Source organism: Nicotiana tomentosiformis, unplaced genomic scaffold (genome assembly GCF_000390325.3).
Source record: "Nicotiana tomentosiformis unplaced genomic scaffold, ASM39032v3 Un00086, whole genome shotgun sequence".
NCBI classification, from domain to species: Eukaryota; Viridiplantae; Streptophyta; class Magnoliopsida; order Solanales; family Solanaceae; genus Nicotiana; species Nicotiana tomentosiformis.
The window spans coordinates 202449-221685 of NW_027174645.1; the positions used below are offsets into that span (position 1 = coordinate 202449).

Sequence of the window (19237 nt, forward strand, 5' to 3'; positions counted from 1 at the left end):
GGGGAAAATTTTGTATGTCAAAAGCCAAGGCTTGGTGGTTAGGATTCATTTTAAGGGTCAAACGGTCATGCGAATCGTGCCCATGTAGCCCACTCTAGCTATGACACAAGTATTATGAGCCTCCGATCATGTACCTTACATATTAAACAATGTAAGAAATCTTTGTTTCACTTATACTTTTTCGCTATGCATTTCGCTTCTTCGATCCTAGATTCTAAAGACCACGGGATACCCCTATTCTAGGTCTGTCGTCCGATAAAAAATTTGGATGTCTAAGGCTAACGAATCCCGAAGGCACCAAGCCTAATAGGCAGTGCTAAATACAAAAGGCTACCACTACCCTATAAACGGCTCGTAGACGTCCGAAATCCGTGATCAGAAAGTAAGTCCCTTATGTAAAGTCAAAACCTATTAAAAGGTTACACTCGGCAAAAACATCGTCTAAGACACTTGAGCATCTTAGAAGCCTTCAATTCTATCAAAATCTCGAAGGCACGAGTAACCCGGAGTTGCCATCAAAATTGGGCTCGGATCTCCGTAGAATGGATACTCTATATTACCTTTGATTTTATGCTAAGGAATTTAAAACGATGCATAAATAAAAATTTGCAAATAGATGCTGGAAAGTAAAGATACGGTATTGCCAAAGGGGGAAATTTTATATATTTCAAAAAATTTACAAAGGCACGATAAGTCACAAATAATACTTGCCCAGATAAATCCCAAATAATACTTATTCCGGGAATTAGTCTCTTTGTAACCTCAAGTGTAGCACAGATAGTTCTCAACAAAGGTACGAATATGAGAAGTGTTATAACTTTACGCTTAACAGTCAACTCTAGGCATATCATAACCTAAGCATTCTTCCGAGTATGAATACTTGCCCCGATTCCCGCCCATGGCGCAAACCTCACATATATATATATATATATATGCGCACAACGCGTAGTCATCACAAATAATTAACGCAATTAGTGCCTCTACTGAGTTTAAATAAAATGCTCGCCTCAAACAGGACGCAACCCTGAAACAATATGCTTCTGATACCTCCCAGTTCCTAATTTCATAGTACACATGAACCATCGTAAACCTTGAAACCATCGTAACTGATCGCAACTCCAGCACTCGAATGACTATCACCTCCTTCATGCACGATCATCCCACTAGGGATATTTTCATAATTCTTCTGTGCCACATATCAATAAATATCAGTAGTCTATCAACCAGGAGAGTACCGCAATACCAATGAATATCCGTAAATCAAAACACAATGCCCTTTTTAACTGCGTACCTTTCTCAGGGATTACCGAGCAATTAAAACATTCATCTAAATATATTACACTGACCATTCTGTCCATAATTCGTGACCTTCCGTTCAATAATGAACTGACACCTTGTACATGTAAATCTTACTCCCTCACCACACCATAATTACCCTCAAGTTGACACTTCTCCTTGTCAGAACACGGCGATCCTTACCCAAAGCTCACTACAAGACATCCTAACATAAAATCGCATCACCTTAAGGCCCATATATTACTGTATTCTTCTTAAGCACCCCCATAAGTACCACAACCGAAACGCCCACTCTGAAACTACCCTATATGAAATTAAAATTGTTCTTTTACCTTTCTTATACTGGAATGTAGAATCCATAGTCATGCATAATTACCGCATGTCCGGCACCATAAAATGTAAATCTTAGATTATATCCATACACAAATCCGGAAAAATTCTCGATTGTTATATATAAATCTTGAACCCATTAGAACCTTCTCGGGACTCACCCACTTTTCTCAAATCTAAATTGCACCGCCCGAACGGGCTGAAAGACACGTGCCTCATTAGCACATCAACACTTAAAGAGGTAACCCTGCCTTAGCACCACCAATCAAATTCAAACTTCGTGCACACTACATCCATCAAAATAACAATTTAATCGTTTCATGACTTTTCATAAAGTGCAATATAACCTGCATTCAAGAAATTATTTTACTCAAGTCATCCCCGATATCAACCTCTCCAAGTCGCACATAATCGTACAATCAAATCGTAGATAGCAGACTCCCCCACTTGGCTTATGCCTTGGACCAAAAACCAATGCCGCACATAATCGTATAATAAAATCGTAGATAGAAGACTCCCTCAGTTGGCTTAAAGCAATACAAAAAAACATCTGCTAACTCATCATACACAAGATAACATCAAAATCGACCATACTAAGTAATAAAAGATCAACTCTGGTCTCTAGTCCCCCAATAATTACCACACACGACCGATACACATGGTCCATAATTCTAGTATATATCACCGGCGTAGATACATGAATAGGTGAAACTAAGGACTCACGCTGCATATCCAGATAATGAACAAAAATATGATGAAACATACGAATATGTGGAACCAAGGTCAAATAATATAGATGCCTCCCCGTGGCACACTGAGACAATACTTGTGATCACTGCATCTGAAGCAACAACATCTGGTCTAGCATGAAAAGCATAAAATCGGTCTTGACCGCCACCTGATCAGTATCCCCCTCTTGGGCGACCCCTAGCTGACTGAGCCCCACCTCGAGCTAGCTAGGCGGGTGGTGGCGCAACTGGTGCAGAAGTCGTAGTCTGACTCCTCCGCTGAGCTGAACCTCCCATAAGACGAGGGAAATATCTCTTTATGTGACCCAAATCTTCATACTCAAAGGAACCCCCCTCTGAAAATGGCGGCAAGTTCTGAGGCGGACCTCGAGAACTAGAATAACCACCTGAAGAACCTGGTTCTGATGAACCGTGAACTGATGGTGCACGAGATGAATTCTGATTAGTCTCCCCCTCTTGTGCGACCTCTAGCTGACTGAACCCCACCTCGAGCTAGCTAGGCGGGTGGTGGCGCAACTGGTGCAGAAGTCATAGTCTGACTCCCCCGCTGAGCTGAACCTCCAATAAGGTGAGGGAAATATCTCTTTATGTGACCCAAATCTCCATACTCAAAGCAACCCCCCTCTGAAAATGGCGGCAAGTTCTGAGGCGGACCTCGAGAACTAGAATAATCACCCGAAGAACCTGATACCGATGAACCTTGAACTGATGGTGCATGAGATGAATTCTGAGCTGGAAGTGCACTAAGGGAAGATTGACTTTGTCGAGCAGTGTATGAACCATGGCTAGCTGATACACCACGATGAGCTGAACGAGACATATGAGCGGGCCTATAAGGATGACCCTTACCATAATAGGGTTGTCCCTCAAAAGGGAAGATGCTGGAATTACCCAGACCATGAGACCTCCTTGCCTCTCTCTCCACACGCTCCTGAGTATGGACTATCTCTAGTCATCGGGCACTGCCAACCACCTCGTTGAATTTAACACCTTCTACATTCCCCAGAGTCATAAAAAAATAGAACTGATGGTTGAGGCCATTAATGAACCTCCTGATATTTCACTCTCAGTGGGAACCAACCAAACTGCATGACGAGCCAATTCTGAAAACCGCATCTCATACTGAGTCACGAACAAGTCCTCCTAATGTAGATTAAAATTTTCCAAAGGGTTCGGCAGCCTCTCGAAGATAAGTACAGATGTGTCCATACCGAATTGCAAGACGCTACTAAACCTGATCATGACTCGTGAGACCTATGTAACCTAGAGCTCTAATACCAACTTGTCACGACCTAAAATCCTAACCTGTCATGATGGCGCCTATCTCACTACTAGGCAAGCCGATAACCCCAATAAGTCACAATAATCTCTTAAGTTTGAAAATATATTATTTGAATTCCATAGAATACCTCACAATTTCAGATACAAAACACTCCCAAAATCTGGTGTCACTGAGTACATGAGAATCTAAAAAATAACAAAATCTGACGAATAAGAACACCATCTGAAAATATAGAACAGTACAATAACTGAAAGGAAATAGAGTCAAGGTCTGAGAACACTAAGAAGCTACATTGATAGTCTCCAACAAATAAATCCTCAAATCTGGCAAACGATGTATCTGAAAGTACCTGGATCTGCACACGAGGTGCAGAGTGTAGTATGAGTACAACCAACTCAATAAGTAACAAGACTAACCTCTGGGCTAAACATAGTGACGAGCTTAACAGGTACAATCTGGTACATAAATAACAATACAGAAATGTAGGCATGCTTTCCAGTTCAACAGTTAATCTCAGTTCAGGAAAAATAGATAAAATCTGCATGATATGAGAAATGTAACATCACTATATCTACATGCCAAAGTATATGTTATATGTGATGTACCATAATGGAACCCTCGTGTACTCACACTCTCAGAATACTCAATCACTTAGTACTGTATATGGCCAATCCAGCCTAGTGAAGATCCATCCCAAGTATATATGTATATCCATCAACTAACAATCAGTCACTCAGTACTGTATAAGGCCAATCCACCCCAGGGGAAGATCCATCCCTCAATATATATATATATTGCAAGATCCATGGCCTGGGAAGATATATATAAACTATGCTCATTGTGGGGGTGCAGACTCCGAAGAGGCTCCTTCAGCCCAAGCGCTATAATAGCCAAATTCAGGCATAAATAAATAACCATAATTATCACTCAGAATATCCAGTCTCTCAGGATCTCAATGACATGAAAATCAACCCGACATTATGATATGATGTATCAATAAATGACAACAGAGGCTGAGATATGATATACAAGTGACAGATGTGACTGGGTACAAAATTATATTTTAAAACAAATAGTTCAACAACAATACGACCCACGTGGGTCCCAAAATATATCGGCGTGTAGCCTAAACATGATCTTTAATATGAGTCTCAGCTCAATTTCTTTAACACAAAAAAATTCATAGAAAATGCCAAAGATTATTTGACTACAAAATTCCACGGAACCAATTCGTCACAATTTCTATGATGCACGCCCACACACGCATCACCTAGCATGTGCGTCATCTCCAAATAATTCATACAACATGTAATTCAGGGATTTATACCCTCAGAACCAAGTTTAGAAGTGTTACTTACCTCAAATCGTGTAATTCTTTACTCAGCTATGCCTTTGCCTCGCAAATTTGCCTCCGAAAGCCTCGTATCTAGTCACAATTAATTCGATTCAGTCAATACAAATCATATGAATTTATTCCATATGAAAATACTAATTTTCCAATAAAATCCGAAATTAACTCAAAAATCGCACGTGGGGCCCACGTCTCGAAATCCGATGAAACTCACAAAATCTGACAACCCATTCAATTACATGTTCAACCATACTAATTTCACTCAAATCCGACTCCAAATAGATATTCAAATACCAAAAATTCCCTTTATGAAATTTCTACAATTTCCCCCAAATTTCCTCTCAAAATGCTGATTAAATGATGAAAACAATGATATATTCATGTATGTTAACCAAATCTGAGTTAGAATCACTTATCCCGATGAATTTCTTGAAAATCCAACGAAACATCGCCACAAACCGAGCTCCCAAAGTCCAAAAAAAAAATAATACCCTAACCCTCGGCTATATAGTACCAAGTCTACTCTCCCAATGTGCGATCCGTACATTTTCAAGTGTTGTCGCACATTTCCAAGTTCTACGGCCGCAGTACAAATTGTGCGGCCGCACTTCACAGTGACAGCTTACCAGGCTTCAGTAAAATACCCATACATTTCTGTATAAATGTCTAAATGATTAATGCTATACTTTTCTGGAAACTAGATTCAAAGGGCTACAACTTTTGTTTTTGAATTATCTCTGAATTCGTTGTAGAGTAAACGATATAGGCCTCCGAAGTCGGACCATGAAACCTGCAGAACCCCTAAAGTGCGGCCGCACTCAAAATTGTGCGGTCCGCACTTTTCCTCTGAAGTGCGGCCGCAATAAAAAATTTGCGGTCTGCACTTTTCCTCTGCGGTCCGCTCTTTCCCAAAGGTTCTAGAACAACATTAGAGTGCCAAAATGTCTCGACTCGCTCAAAACTCATCGAGCCACTCGGGATCCCGTTCAAATATACAAACAAATCCCGTAACATAATATTGACGTACTCGGGGTTTCAAATCACGTTAACCAACGCTAACACCAAGAATCATACCCCAATTCAAGCCTAATGAACTTTGAAACTTCCAATTTCTACAAACGACGCCAGAACCTATCCAGTCACGTCCGATTGCCATATCACAAATGCCATATCGGAGCTATGAAAATTTTCGGAACTAGATTCCGACTCTAATATCAAAAAGTCAACTCCCCGGTCAAATTTCGAAACTTAAATTTCTATTTTAGCCATTTCAAGCCTAATTTAGCTACGTGCTTCCAAAAAGTTTACCGGACATGTTCCTAAGTCCAAAATCACCATACGGAGCTATTGGAATCATCAAAACTCTATTCTGGGCTGTTTAAACATAAGTCAACATCTGGTCACTATTTTAACCTAAGCTTTAAACCTTGAAACTAAGTGTTCCAATTCATTCCAAAACCTCATCGAACCCGAACAAATCACCCATGTGAGTCACATAACAACTGTAAAGCATAAATTAGGCAGTAAATGGGAAAACGGGGTTGTAATACTCAAAACGACCGGCCGAGTCGTTACAGTTTTAAAGTTGACAAGGAAGTTGCCATCTTTAGCGGTTGAAGTTCAAGAACTAAATGTAGTTCAAGAACAGATTAATGAACCAGTTCCAAACCAAATTGAACAACAATCAAATCCAACACAAGATGAGCAAGTTTACAAGCACCTATTTGAAGGTCTACACGAGAACATCATGTACCAACTAGATTAAATCTAATGGTACAAGATGATGTAACAAATGAAGTTGATCATGATGATGATGACCGTAAGACCTATGAAGAGGCTATACAAAGTTCTGACTATGACAGATGGCAAAAGGCCATGGAATCCGCAATGAAATCCATGAAGGAAAATAAAGTATGGACTTTAGTTGAACCTTCAAAGGATATAAAACCTATAGGTTGTTAATGGGGTTTTAAGAAAAAGATTGGAGAAAACGAAAAGGTGAAGACCTACAAAGCACGTCTTGCTGCCAAGGGATATCGTCAGAAAGAATGAGTCAACTATGATGAGACATTCTCTCCCGTGGCAATGCTCAAATCAATTCGTATTTTGCTTGCTATAGCATCATACTACGATTATGAAATATGGCAAATGGATTTGAAAATAACTTTTTCTTAATGGTGAGCAAGAAGAGGATGTGTACAAGACACAACCTGAAGGCTTCACATCCCCGCCTGATCATTATAAAATTTTTAAGCTACATAGATCCATTTATGGACTAAAGCAAGCTTCTCGAAGTTGGAATATTCTCTTTAATAAAACAATTGAAAAGTTCAATTTTGTTATATGCGAAGAAGAGTCTTGTGTGTACAAAAAGGTTAGTGGAAGCACAATCATATTCTTTGTATTTTATGTTGATGATATATTGCTTATAGGAAATGATATACTGGCATTGCAAAGTGCCAAGATTTGGCTATTTGAACAGTTCTCCATGAAAGACTTGGGAGAAGCAGCTTATATATTGGGAATAAAGATCTATAGAGATAGATCTATGAAGCTGCTTGAGCTTTCCCAGTCCTTGTACATTGATAGCATCTTAAAGAGGTATAACATGGATAATTCCAAATAGGCACTGGAATTACTCTTAGTAGGGAGGATTGTCCTAAAATACCTGAAGAGAGAGGACTCATGAGTAGGATCCCATACGTTAGTGCAGTGGGAGCTATCATGTATACCATGACATGTGCACGCCCTAATGTGGCTTATGCACTAGGAGTGACTAGCCGATATTAGGCAAATCCTGGTGAGGAACATTGGAATGTGGTAAAGACCATTCTCAAGTACTTAAGAAGGACTAAAGACCAATTCCTCATTTAGGGAGATTCTAAGTTAATGTTTGAAGGTTATACCGATGCAAGCTTCTCTTCAGATAGAGATGATAGCAAATCTATTTCTGGTTATATATTGACCTTAAATGGTGGTGCAGTGAGTTGGAAAAGTTCTAAATAAGCTACAGTAGCTGATTCAGTTACTGAAGCAGAATATATAGCAGCTAGTGAAACTACTAAGGAAGCTGTATGGATGAAAAAGTTATTAACTGAACTTATTGTGGTTCCTTCAATAGAAGGTGCAGTTCCATTATTGTGTGACAATACTGGAGCCATTTCTCAAGCAAAAGAACCAAGATCCCACCAAAAATCAAAACACGTTTTGCGAAGGTATCACTTGATAAGAGAGATCATTGAACGTGGAGATGTCGAGATTCAAAAGGTTGATAGAAAGGAAAATGTTGTAGACCCATTCACCAAAGCTCTTGGAGCAAAGGAGTTTGACAAGCAGAAGTGGAAATTGAGAATGAAGTACAAGTGCAATTGACTCTAGAGCAAGTGGGAGATTGTTAGGGATATATTAGTTATTCCATAGATCCAATCTCATATTTGATGATTTGAACATATTTTTGTGAATGTTATTTGATATAAAAATATATGGCATTTGATATTGGTTTATCATAGTTACTATTAATTGCTTGATTAATTTAGTAAGGTCCTTTATTAAATTTCGAGACTTGTCATCATGATGGAGACCATGATAACGAGAGTAAAGTTACAACTTAATCTAAATTGTGTTCTTGATCGTAGGATTATTAATTTGGATATTAGTAAACCAGTTAGATCAATATTTATGTGATCGTCTTTATGGGATACAGATTAGTTGATCTCATTAAATAAATCACATAAATAGATGATGCATATAGAGATATGATCATTGAACCGATTCATTGGATAATTCTTAATGGTTAGAATTACCATAAACTATCAATAGGATATTCTCTTGAAGAATGTGATGTAAGAGTTTCCTTTGACCTGATATCATCATAGTAATTGACAAGTTATTTATTGTGCTCTGATACTAGACACCTATGGCCCTAGGGCGATAGTTGAAAGGATATTGGGTACGATTAAATACTTGTAGAAGTAGTGACTGATCAAGATGGAATCTGTCAATTCTTGGTAATGAGTTTAAGTTCCATGTTGTCATGAATTATAACCGACCAAATTAAGACCTTGGCCAGGGCCATTGAATGAAAAATTCGAACACAATATTTTTCGTGCAATTTGTTCGCGATTTTCATTGATCAAAGAGTTGATAGTAAAGATGGGTCCCAGTGTGGATATGCATAGAATCTTCGCATTATCGAAGAAAACTCTGAAACGAGGCTCTCTTCACCAGGTACGTCTTAGATCCGATCTTTGACATGTAAATAAATTTTAAATACGATAAGTTCTGCTTAGGATTGTTATTGTCTTCCGTTTCGTGTTATGAACACCTATATGCAATCCAACAAATACAACACCATCACAACTTTAACTATTCAAAAGATACGTCCTTCTTCAAGTATAATTTTTCCTAAGAAAGTGTAAATTTCTCACTTATGTCCATCCTTGTAAGTATTTATTTGAAAGATTTAAGTGAATAACAATCGATCAACATTTTGGGGTTATTTTACTCATTCAATATTTAGTGTGGAATATTCGTACTCTCTATATATATATATATGTGGAAGATGTAGATGTAGATATAGATTGTATGCAGGTCGAGGTTCGTATTTGTTGTGAAACAATCACAAATGATGAATCATCGAAATATTAATAAGTACCTATATTTTCCTTCTCTCTTTCTACATTTAAATTTTTATATTAAGTATCTTCCATTTTACAAGATATATACCAAAAAAGGACTTGAGAATTAATAGTTCGCTGTTCCAGCACGAGTATTTTGTTTGCGAAAGAGAAATCATTTTAAAGATAATTTTTTCTATTTTGAATGTTTTCCCACAAAGTTTCTTAAATATATTTTTATTTCTAACAATTTTTTATTTGGCGATTTATATTTGTGTTTTATTATTCTGAAAATTTAAATGAAAAAAGATTAAAAGTACAACTTGACCTGATTTATTAGAAATACTTTATCTTCTCAGTGTAATTATTGAATTATTTCACTAAGTACTACTAATTTTTTTTATGATTTTTCCTTTATGAGGTTTTTAATTCTTATATGTTTTGCCTTGGAATTTGAGCATGTTATTATGATATCACTTGATTCTTTATCCTGAAATTACCAATTGACTATTCAATTCAATAGCTACGGGTTCCCGTGATCCCAATAGCTTGTCTATAACCTGTATTTGAATTGAAAAATACATTAAATGTATAAGAATATTTAGCTTAGAACCCAGTCCATTCATCCAGTTAGTATCATATATTAACTCAGATTTTTGTAGGAACCCAGAAACCTAAAATCTTGGACCCGCAAAGATTAGGAAGAGAAAGATCCAATCATAAAAAGTGAAAACTAAAGTTCCCCGAAGAAATAATATATTTCTTAAATTTTTATTATTCATATGGGAAAGAGAAAAGAATTGAACTTTTGGTCTTTTTTCTTCATTTTGGTTTTCAGGTCTCCAACATAAGTTTGAAATCTCAACATAACCAGATACCGCTAATACATGATAAACTCTCTAGAAACTGGTAAATACAGAGTCATGAGCTCTACAACAGAATACAATTCTGAAAATTAAATAACAATACTGTCTGAACTAAAGAAACAATACATAAGGAAAGACAAGTTAAGACTGTGGGTGAAATGCAGCTCTACTTCATCTCTCGATAGCCCGCTAAACAAGAAACTCTGCTAATGTTAGCTAGTATTAACACCTGGATCTACACAATTAAGTGCAGAGTATAGTATAAGTACAACTGACCCAATGTACTCAATAAGTATCGTAACTAACCTCGGCGAGGTAAAAGAAGAAAGAATTACAAGTAATACCTGCTATAACCTGCACAGTTTCATAAATTTAACAAGTATGGAACAAAGATGTGATCAAGTATAAAGCACAGAAGGTACTATCTCTCTATGTGTGTGTGTACCATTACTATCACAAGCCAAAATCACACATGTCGTGATGGATCCTATCTTAATACTAGGCAAGCCGACAACCTCAAGAAATCACGATTTCCTTTAACTTTGAATACATAATATTTAAATACAATACAAAAATCTCACAAATACCGATACAAACACTCCCAAAACCTGGTGTCACTAAGTACAAGAGCATCTAAATGATAACAATATCTGACTGATAAAACACTATCTGAAAATATAGAAAAGTAGAACAACTAAAAGGAAAGAGAGTCAAAGTCTGTGGACGTCAAGCAACTACCTCGATAGTCTCCAACGGATAAAGCTTCAAAAAACTAACAAATGTCGTGTCCGGAAGTACCTCGATCTGCACACAAGGTGCAGGGTGTAGTATGAGTACAACCAACTCAGTAAGTAACAATACTAAATAAAGAGTTGAAGATAGTGACGAGCTTCACAGCTAAGTCTAATTACAGTAATTTCCAACATGAGAAGGTAGGCATGCTTTCAAGTTCATCATCTAAAACTCAAACAGTAATTCCATGTCAAGTTCAACTGAAACAAAAGATAATGTCTTTTAGAAATTTTCAAAACAATGATATATGACAGATGAAGTACAACAATAATGAAATCAATGCATCCTCTCTGAGTAATAGTCACTCAGTCCTCCCATTCACTCTAACCTCACAATCACTCTTCCTTCACAATCACTCATTCCTTTCAATCACTCAGCGCTCAGCACTTGACACTCGCACTCAGTAGGTACCTGCGCTCACTGGGGGTGTGTACAGACTCCGGAGGGGCTTCTTCAGCCCAAGCGCTATAACAAGCCAATCATGGCATAAATCAATGAAGCATGCTGCGGCGTACAGACCGATCCCATAAATATCCTCACAATCAGGCCCTCGGCCTCACTCAGTCATCAACCTCTCCAGTCTCTCGGGCTCTCAGAAATGATAATAAGCAGCCCAAACAGTAATGATATGATGCATCAATAATGAGCAATAGAGACTGAGATGTAATATGCAAGTAAAATCGTGACTGAGTATGAAACAACAATTTAGCAGATAAATCATCATGTACACGACCTCTGTGGGTCCCAACAGTGTCAACACATGGTTTAAACATGATTTATAGATCAATTTCTCTGATAGGTGGAAAATGTATGGATATCAACAGATTATGCAACTACACAGTTCCATGAAATTGACCGAGTCACAATTCCTACGATGCACACCCACACGCCCATCACCTAGCATGTGCATCACCTCAAAACCGATCACATAACACAAAATTCGGGGTTTCATACCCTTAGAACCAGATTTAGAACTTTTACTTACCTCAAACCATGAAATTATTTAATGTGCAATGCCTTTGCCTCGCGAATCAGCCTATAAACGCCTCGAATCTAGAAACAAATAATTTGATTCAATCAATACAAATTATAGGAATTAATTCCATATGAAAATACTAGCTTTCCAACAAAAATCCGAAATTTCACCCAAATATCGCCCATAGGGTCCACGTTTCGGAACCCAACAAAAGTTACAAAATATGAATGCATATTTAACCACGAGTCCAACCATACAAATGTTACCGAATTCCGACATCAACTCGACCCTCAAATCTTAAAATTAAACCAAAAGGCCCCTCAATCGCGAACGCGTAGCTTTGCCCCACGAACATTTGCGAACGCGTGCCCTCGGTGGCGAATGCGAAGCACAAAATGGACCAGATCAAATTTCCCCTTCACGAACACGTGAGTCCTTTCGCGTTCACGAAGAACAACATCTGTACCATCAAACAAACAGAACTTGGTTGAAACTACCCCGAAACACACCCGAGGTCCCCGGGACCTCAACCAAATATACAAACAAGTCCCAAAACATCATATGAACTTAGTCAAAGCCTCAAATCACATAAAATAACGGTAAAAACACGAATCACACCCCAATTCAAGCCTAATGAAACATGGAAATTCCTAATTCTACATTCGACGCCTAAACCTATCAAATCAAGTCCGATTGATCTCAAATTTTGCACACAAGTCATAAATGACATAACAGAGGTATTCCATTTCCCATAATCAGATTCCGACCACGATATAAAAAAGGTTAACTCCCCAGTCAAACTTCCAAACCTAAATTTCTATTTTAGCCATTTCGAACCTAATTTAACTACGGACTTCCAAATAATTTTTCGGACACGCTCCTAAGTCCAAAATCACCATACAGAGCTATTGGAATCATCAAAATTCTATTCCGGGGTTGTTTACACATAAGTCGATATCCAGTCACTATTTTAACTTAAGCTTTATACCCTGAAACTAAGTGTTCCAATTCATTCAAAAACCTCACCGGACCCGAACCAATTACCCCGGCAAGTTACATAACAATTGTAAAGCATAAATTGAGCAGTAAATAGGGGAACGGGGTTATAATACTCCAAACGACCGTCCGGGTCATTACATTCTCCTCCTCTTAAAGAAACGTTCATCGTCAAACGAGTTTAGAATAATAACTGGAGCCTCAAATAGGTGTGGATATTTGCTCCGCATCTCCCCTTCAATCTCCCAAGTAGCTTATATGACTGGCTGGCCTCTCCACTGCAGTTTCACTAAAGCTATGTTCTTTTATCTAATTTTTCGAACATGCCGATCTAAAATGGCCACCGGCTCCACATCATAAGTCAAACTACCATCCAACTACACTGTGATGAAATCCAAAACAAGAGACGGATGTCATACGTACTTTCAGAGCAGAGATACATGAAACACTAGATGAACACCCGATAGACTAGGTGGCAAAGCAAGTTCATAAGCCATCTCTCCAATCTTCTTAAGTATTTCAGAAGGCCCAATATATCGAGGGCCCAACTTTCCCTTCTTCTCGAACCTCAACACACCCTTCATGGGTGAAATCTTGAGCAGAACCTTCTCCCCAACCATGTAAGAAACATAAAGGACCTTCCTGTCAGCATAAATCTTTTATCTAGACTGCGTCGTGCAAAGTCGATCCTGAATCAATTTAACCTTTTCCAAAGCATCCTGCACCAAATCAATACCCAATAGCCTAGTCTCACCCTACTCAACCCAACCCACCGGAGACCGACATCGTCTCCCATATAAAGCCTCATACGGAGCCATGTGAATGCTCGATTGGTAGCTGTTATTGTAAGAAAACTTTGCGAGTGGAAGAAACTGATCCCAAGAACACCGAAAATCAATGACACAAGCGCGTAGAATATCCTCCAATATCTGAATAGTGCGCACGGACTGTCCGTCTGTTTGAGGGTGAAATGTTGTACTCAACTGAACCTGTGTGCCCAATTCTCGCTGCACTGTTTTCCAAAATTATGATGTAAACTGCGTGCCCCGATCTGAAATGATGGACACTAGCACAACGTGAAGGCGAACAATCTTGCGGATATAAATCTCAGCCAACTGCTCTGAAGAATAAGTAGTAACAACTGGAATAAAATGAGCAGACTTGGTCAACCACCCAAACAACATCAAACTTCCTCAAAGTCTGTGGGAGCCCAACTACGAAGTCCATGGTAATACGCTACCACTTCCACTCCGGAATTTCAAGTCTCTGAAGCAATCCACCAGGTCTCTGATGCTCGTACTTCACCTATTGAAAATTTAAACACCGAGCTACAAACCCAACTATATCATTCTTCATTCGCCTCCAACAATAGTGCTGCCTCAAATCATGATACATATTTGCGGCACCTGGATGAATGGCGTACCGCAAACTGTGAGCCTCCTGGAGAACCAATTCACGTAAACCATCTACATTTGGCACACATAGCCAACCTTGCATTCGTAATACACCATCATCCCCAATAGTGGCTTCCTTGGCATTACCGTGCTGAACCTTGTCCTTAAGGACAAGCAAATGGGGGTCACCATACTGACGTTCTCTGATACGATCATAAAGAGAAGACTGAGAAACCACACAAGCCAAAACTTGGTTCGGCTCGGAAATATCCAATCTGACAAACTGGTTGGCCAAGGCCTAAACATCCAAGTCTAAAGGCCTCTCTGCTACCGATAAGTATGCTAAGCTGCCCAAACTTTCTGCCTTATGACTCAAGGCATCGACCACCATATTGGCCTTTCCGGGATGATAGAGAATGGTGATCTCATAATCCTTAAACAACTCCAACCACCTCCGCTGTTGCAAATTAAGATCCTTCTATTTAAACAGATGTTGTAGACTCCGATGATCTGTATAAACCTCACAATGGACATTGTACAAATAATGCCGCCAAATCTTCAAGGCACGAACAATAGCTGCTAACTCAAGGTCGTGGATCAGATAATTATTCTCAGGTACCTTTAACTATCTAGACGCATAGGCAATCACCCTACCATGTTGCATCAGCACTATGCCGAGACCAATACGCTACGTGTCACAATACATAGTATAAGATCCTGAACCTGTAGGCAACATCAAATACGGGGGCTATAGTCAAAGCTCTCTTGAGCTTTCTGGGTCAATTTAGTCAAAGGCGATGCAATATACGAGAAAACCTCCACAAAGAGACAATAATAACCGGCCAAGCAGAGAAAACTACGAATCTCAGTAGTTGAAGAACTAAGCCAGCTCTAAACTGCATCTATCTTCTTCGGATTCACCTTAATTCCTTCACTAGACAGTATGTGTCCCAAGAATGCCACATAACTAAGCCAAAACTCACACTTAGAGAATTTGGAATACAGTCTCTCTTCTCCCAGTCTCTGTAATACAATACCAAAGTGTTGTGCATGCTCCTCCTGGCTAAGTGAGTACACAGGGATATCATCAATAAATACTATGACAAATGAATCAAGATATGGTTGGAATACACTATTCATCAAGTGCATAAATGCTGCTGGGGCGTTGGTCAGCCTAAAAGACATCACGCGAAATTCATAGAGACCATAACATGTCCTGAATGTCGTCTTTAAAATATTCGAATCCCGAATTTTCAACTTGTGATACCCGGATCTCAAATCAATTTTGGAGAATACCCTTGCTCCCTGAAGCTGGTCAAATAAATCATCAATACACGATAAAGGATACTTGTTCTTGATTGTAACTTTGTTCAACTACTTGTAATCGATGCACATCCACATAGTACTATATTTCTTTTTCACAAACATAACTGGTGCACCCCAAGGTGACATACTAGGACTAATAAACCCCTTATCAAGAAGTTCCTAAAGTTGCTCTTTCAATTCAATTGGTTCCATATGATATGGAGGAACAGAAATGGGTTGAGTGCCCGGCATCAAGTCAATACCGAAATCAATATCCATGTCGGGTGGCATACCCGACAGGTCTGCAGGAAATACATATAAAAAATCTCGCACTACCAGTACTAAATCAATAGTAGGAGTATTTGCATCAACATTTCTGACAAATGCCAAATATGATAAACACTTCTTCCCAACCATACGTTGGGCCTTCAAATAAGAAATCACCCTACTGGGAACATAATCTAGATAACCTCTCCATTCGACCTTCGGCAACCCTAGCATCGCCAATGTCACAATTTTTGTGTGACAGTCCAGAATAGCATGACATGGAGACAACCAATCCATACACAGGATTACATCAAAATCAACTATACCGAGCAACAAAAGATCAACTCTAGTTTCGAGTCCCCCAATAGTTACCACACACGACCGATACACACGTTCCACAATAATAGTATCGCCCACCGGTGCAGATACACGAATATGTGAAACTAAGGACTCACAGGGCATATCCCTATAATGAGTAAAGTACGATGATACATACGAATAAGTGGAACCGGGGTCAAATAATATAGAAGCTTCCTTGTGGCACACTGAGACAATACCTATGGTCACTGCATCTGAAGCAACAGCATCTGGCCTAGCAGGAAAAGCATAGAATCGGGCCTGACAACCACCTGATCGGCCTCCCCCTCTTGGGCGACCCATAGTTGCCTGACCCCCACCCCGAGATGGTTGGGCGGGTGGCCAAGTAACTGGTGCGGAAGTCGTAGTCTGATTCCTCTGCTGTACTGTACGTCCACATATGCCTAAAATCCCTGCACTCAAAGCAACTCCCTGGTACTGGTGGTGGTGAGGACTGAATCGTGCCCCGAGAATCAAAATAACCGCTAGGAGCACCCGGTGCAAATTAACCCTGAACTAAAGGAGCACGGGATGAACTCTAGGCTGGAAGGGCACTAAGAGATGACTGACCCTCATGAGAACTATATGAACCATGGCTGGATGATACACCATGGTGAACTGGACGACCCGTGTGAGTGTGCCTGTAAGGATGACCCCTTCTGTGGTAAAACTGACCCCTGAAGGAACACCGCTGAAACTACCCGATCCGTGAGGCCTCTTGGCCTCCCTCTCTCCACGCACCTGGCTACAAATCATCTCTATCTGTCGAGCAATGTGAACCACCTCGTCAAAAGTAACACCAGATACCCTCTCCCTAGTAACTTCCATAAATGAACCTCTTAATCCTCTCCCTATCAGTGGGAACCAACCGAACTGCGAGACGAGCCAACTCAGAAAATGTCATCTCGTACTGTGTCATAGACATGCCATCCTGACGTAACTGCTCAAACTGTCTGCACAGCTCCTCTCTATGAGACTGCAGCACAAACTTGTCCAAATAGAGAATGGAGAACTCCTGCCATGTAAGTGGTGCTACACCGATCTGCCTGCGCCTCTCATAAGCCTCCCACCATCTAAAGGCAGCCCCAGAAAACTGAAAAGTAGTGAACGAGACACCACTGGTCTCCAGAATACCCGTGGTCCGAAGCATCCGCTGTCACTTATCTAGAAAACCCTAAGCATCCTCTCACTCAGCACCGCTTAATGATGGAGTTCGAAGCCTCCCAATGTCACGCCAAAAAATCGGGGAGCGCGATCGGTGCTCAAATTAGTGAACCCGACCGAGCAAGCCTATTAGATTTTATTCTACCCAAACTCATCCATGAATAAGGATAATACATATTTTCGTTAATTAGACAATAAGATGATCATGTCAACCATACAAATTCATTACCATAAGCTATCTCATTTAATAAGTCTCAAAACACACACACACCTTTATGGTTCAAAGTGGAAAGAGTGATTAAATCATAACAAAATTTGTTTAACATTCCCAACACCCATATACAACCCACACTAAGTCTACAGAGCCCGGTACCTCAAAACACGATAACACATACGAAGCAAAAGATGCACAACCCCGGAATGAGATGGGGCTCACCAAGTCAGATGGGAAGAATGAGCACCGCTATCACTTGACAATATCCTCCACAGTGGAACCACCTACATCCGTTAAAGATGCAGCGCCCCCGGCAAAAAGGGATGTTAGTACATATCGAATAGTACTAGTATGAAAACTAAAACCCCAATTTAAGAATTCGAAATACAATATGAATATGATGATTCAAGGCGACAATAGAATATCATAGATAGCCATATAAGCTAAAGCAAGCTTATGAAGAGCTGGCAATAACATTTATAGAATTTAAGATTGGATCCTCTATAACCATTTTCACATAAAGTGGCCCCGCCGCCTCACCCCAATGTATGCAGGTGGAGGTGTAAGCACAATACCAAAACTCTACTCAAGCGGCCCTACCGCCTCACCCCATTGTATGCGGGTGGAGGTATAACCATAGTACCAAAAACATACACAAAGCGGCCATGTCGCCTCACCCTAATATATGCGGGTGGAAACGCATCAACGATACCAATACCTACACAAAGCGGTCATACCGCCTCACCCCAATATATATAGATGGGTGATGGTGCAACAACAATAACAAGAATCATACACAAAGCGGCATTGCCACCTCACCCCAATGTATGCGGGTAGAGGTGTAATCCCAATCACTATCTCTACACAATTTGGCATAATAATTTCCACATAAATCACGACTTGGAATCATAACATTTAGATAAAAAATCCATAATTTGGAACACATCCTCAATTTATAATACAATATAATAAGAGCATTTGAAACACGAATTGAACATGTATCTTTGTCACAAACGTATTCGGAATAATCGATTTGGAAAATATATCTTGTAGCTTACAAGGATATTGGGGGTTCCAATTCTTAAAGAAGAGTTTAGCCAACATACCTCAATGGAGTTTCCTTAAACTCTAAAATATTCCGGAATTCTTAGCAACTTCAATCTATTTTAGAAATATAACAAATTGAACCAAAATTAGGATGATGATCATGGTTCTAGCTCATTTGAGCATTTTATCAAACACTAGGTGTGCATTAAGGTTTCAAGGTCCTTTTATGGAGGAT

At 39.5% G+C, this 19237-nt stretch overlaps 1 protein-coding gene across 1 annotated transcript; it reads right to left on the minus strand.

Moving 5' to 3' along the window:
- Positions 1-17391: 17391 nt before the first annotated feature.
- Positions 17392-17727, minus strand: LOC138903860 (uncharacterized). Its single transcript, XM_070192433.1, has one exon. The coding sequence runs from the start codon at positions 17725-17727 to the stop codon at positions 17392-17394; it is 336 nt and encodes a 111-aa protein (XP_070048534.1).
- Positions 17728-19237: the final 1510 nt, after the last annotated feature.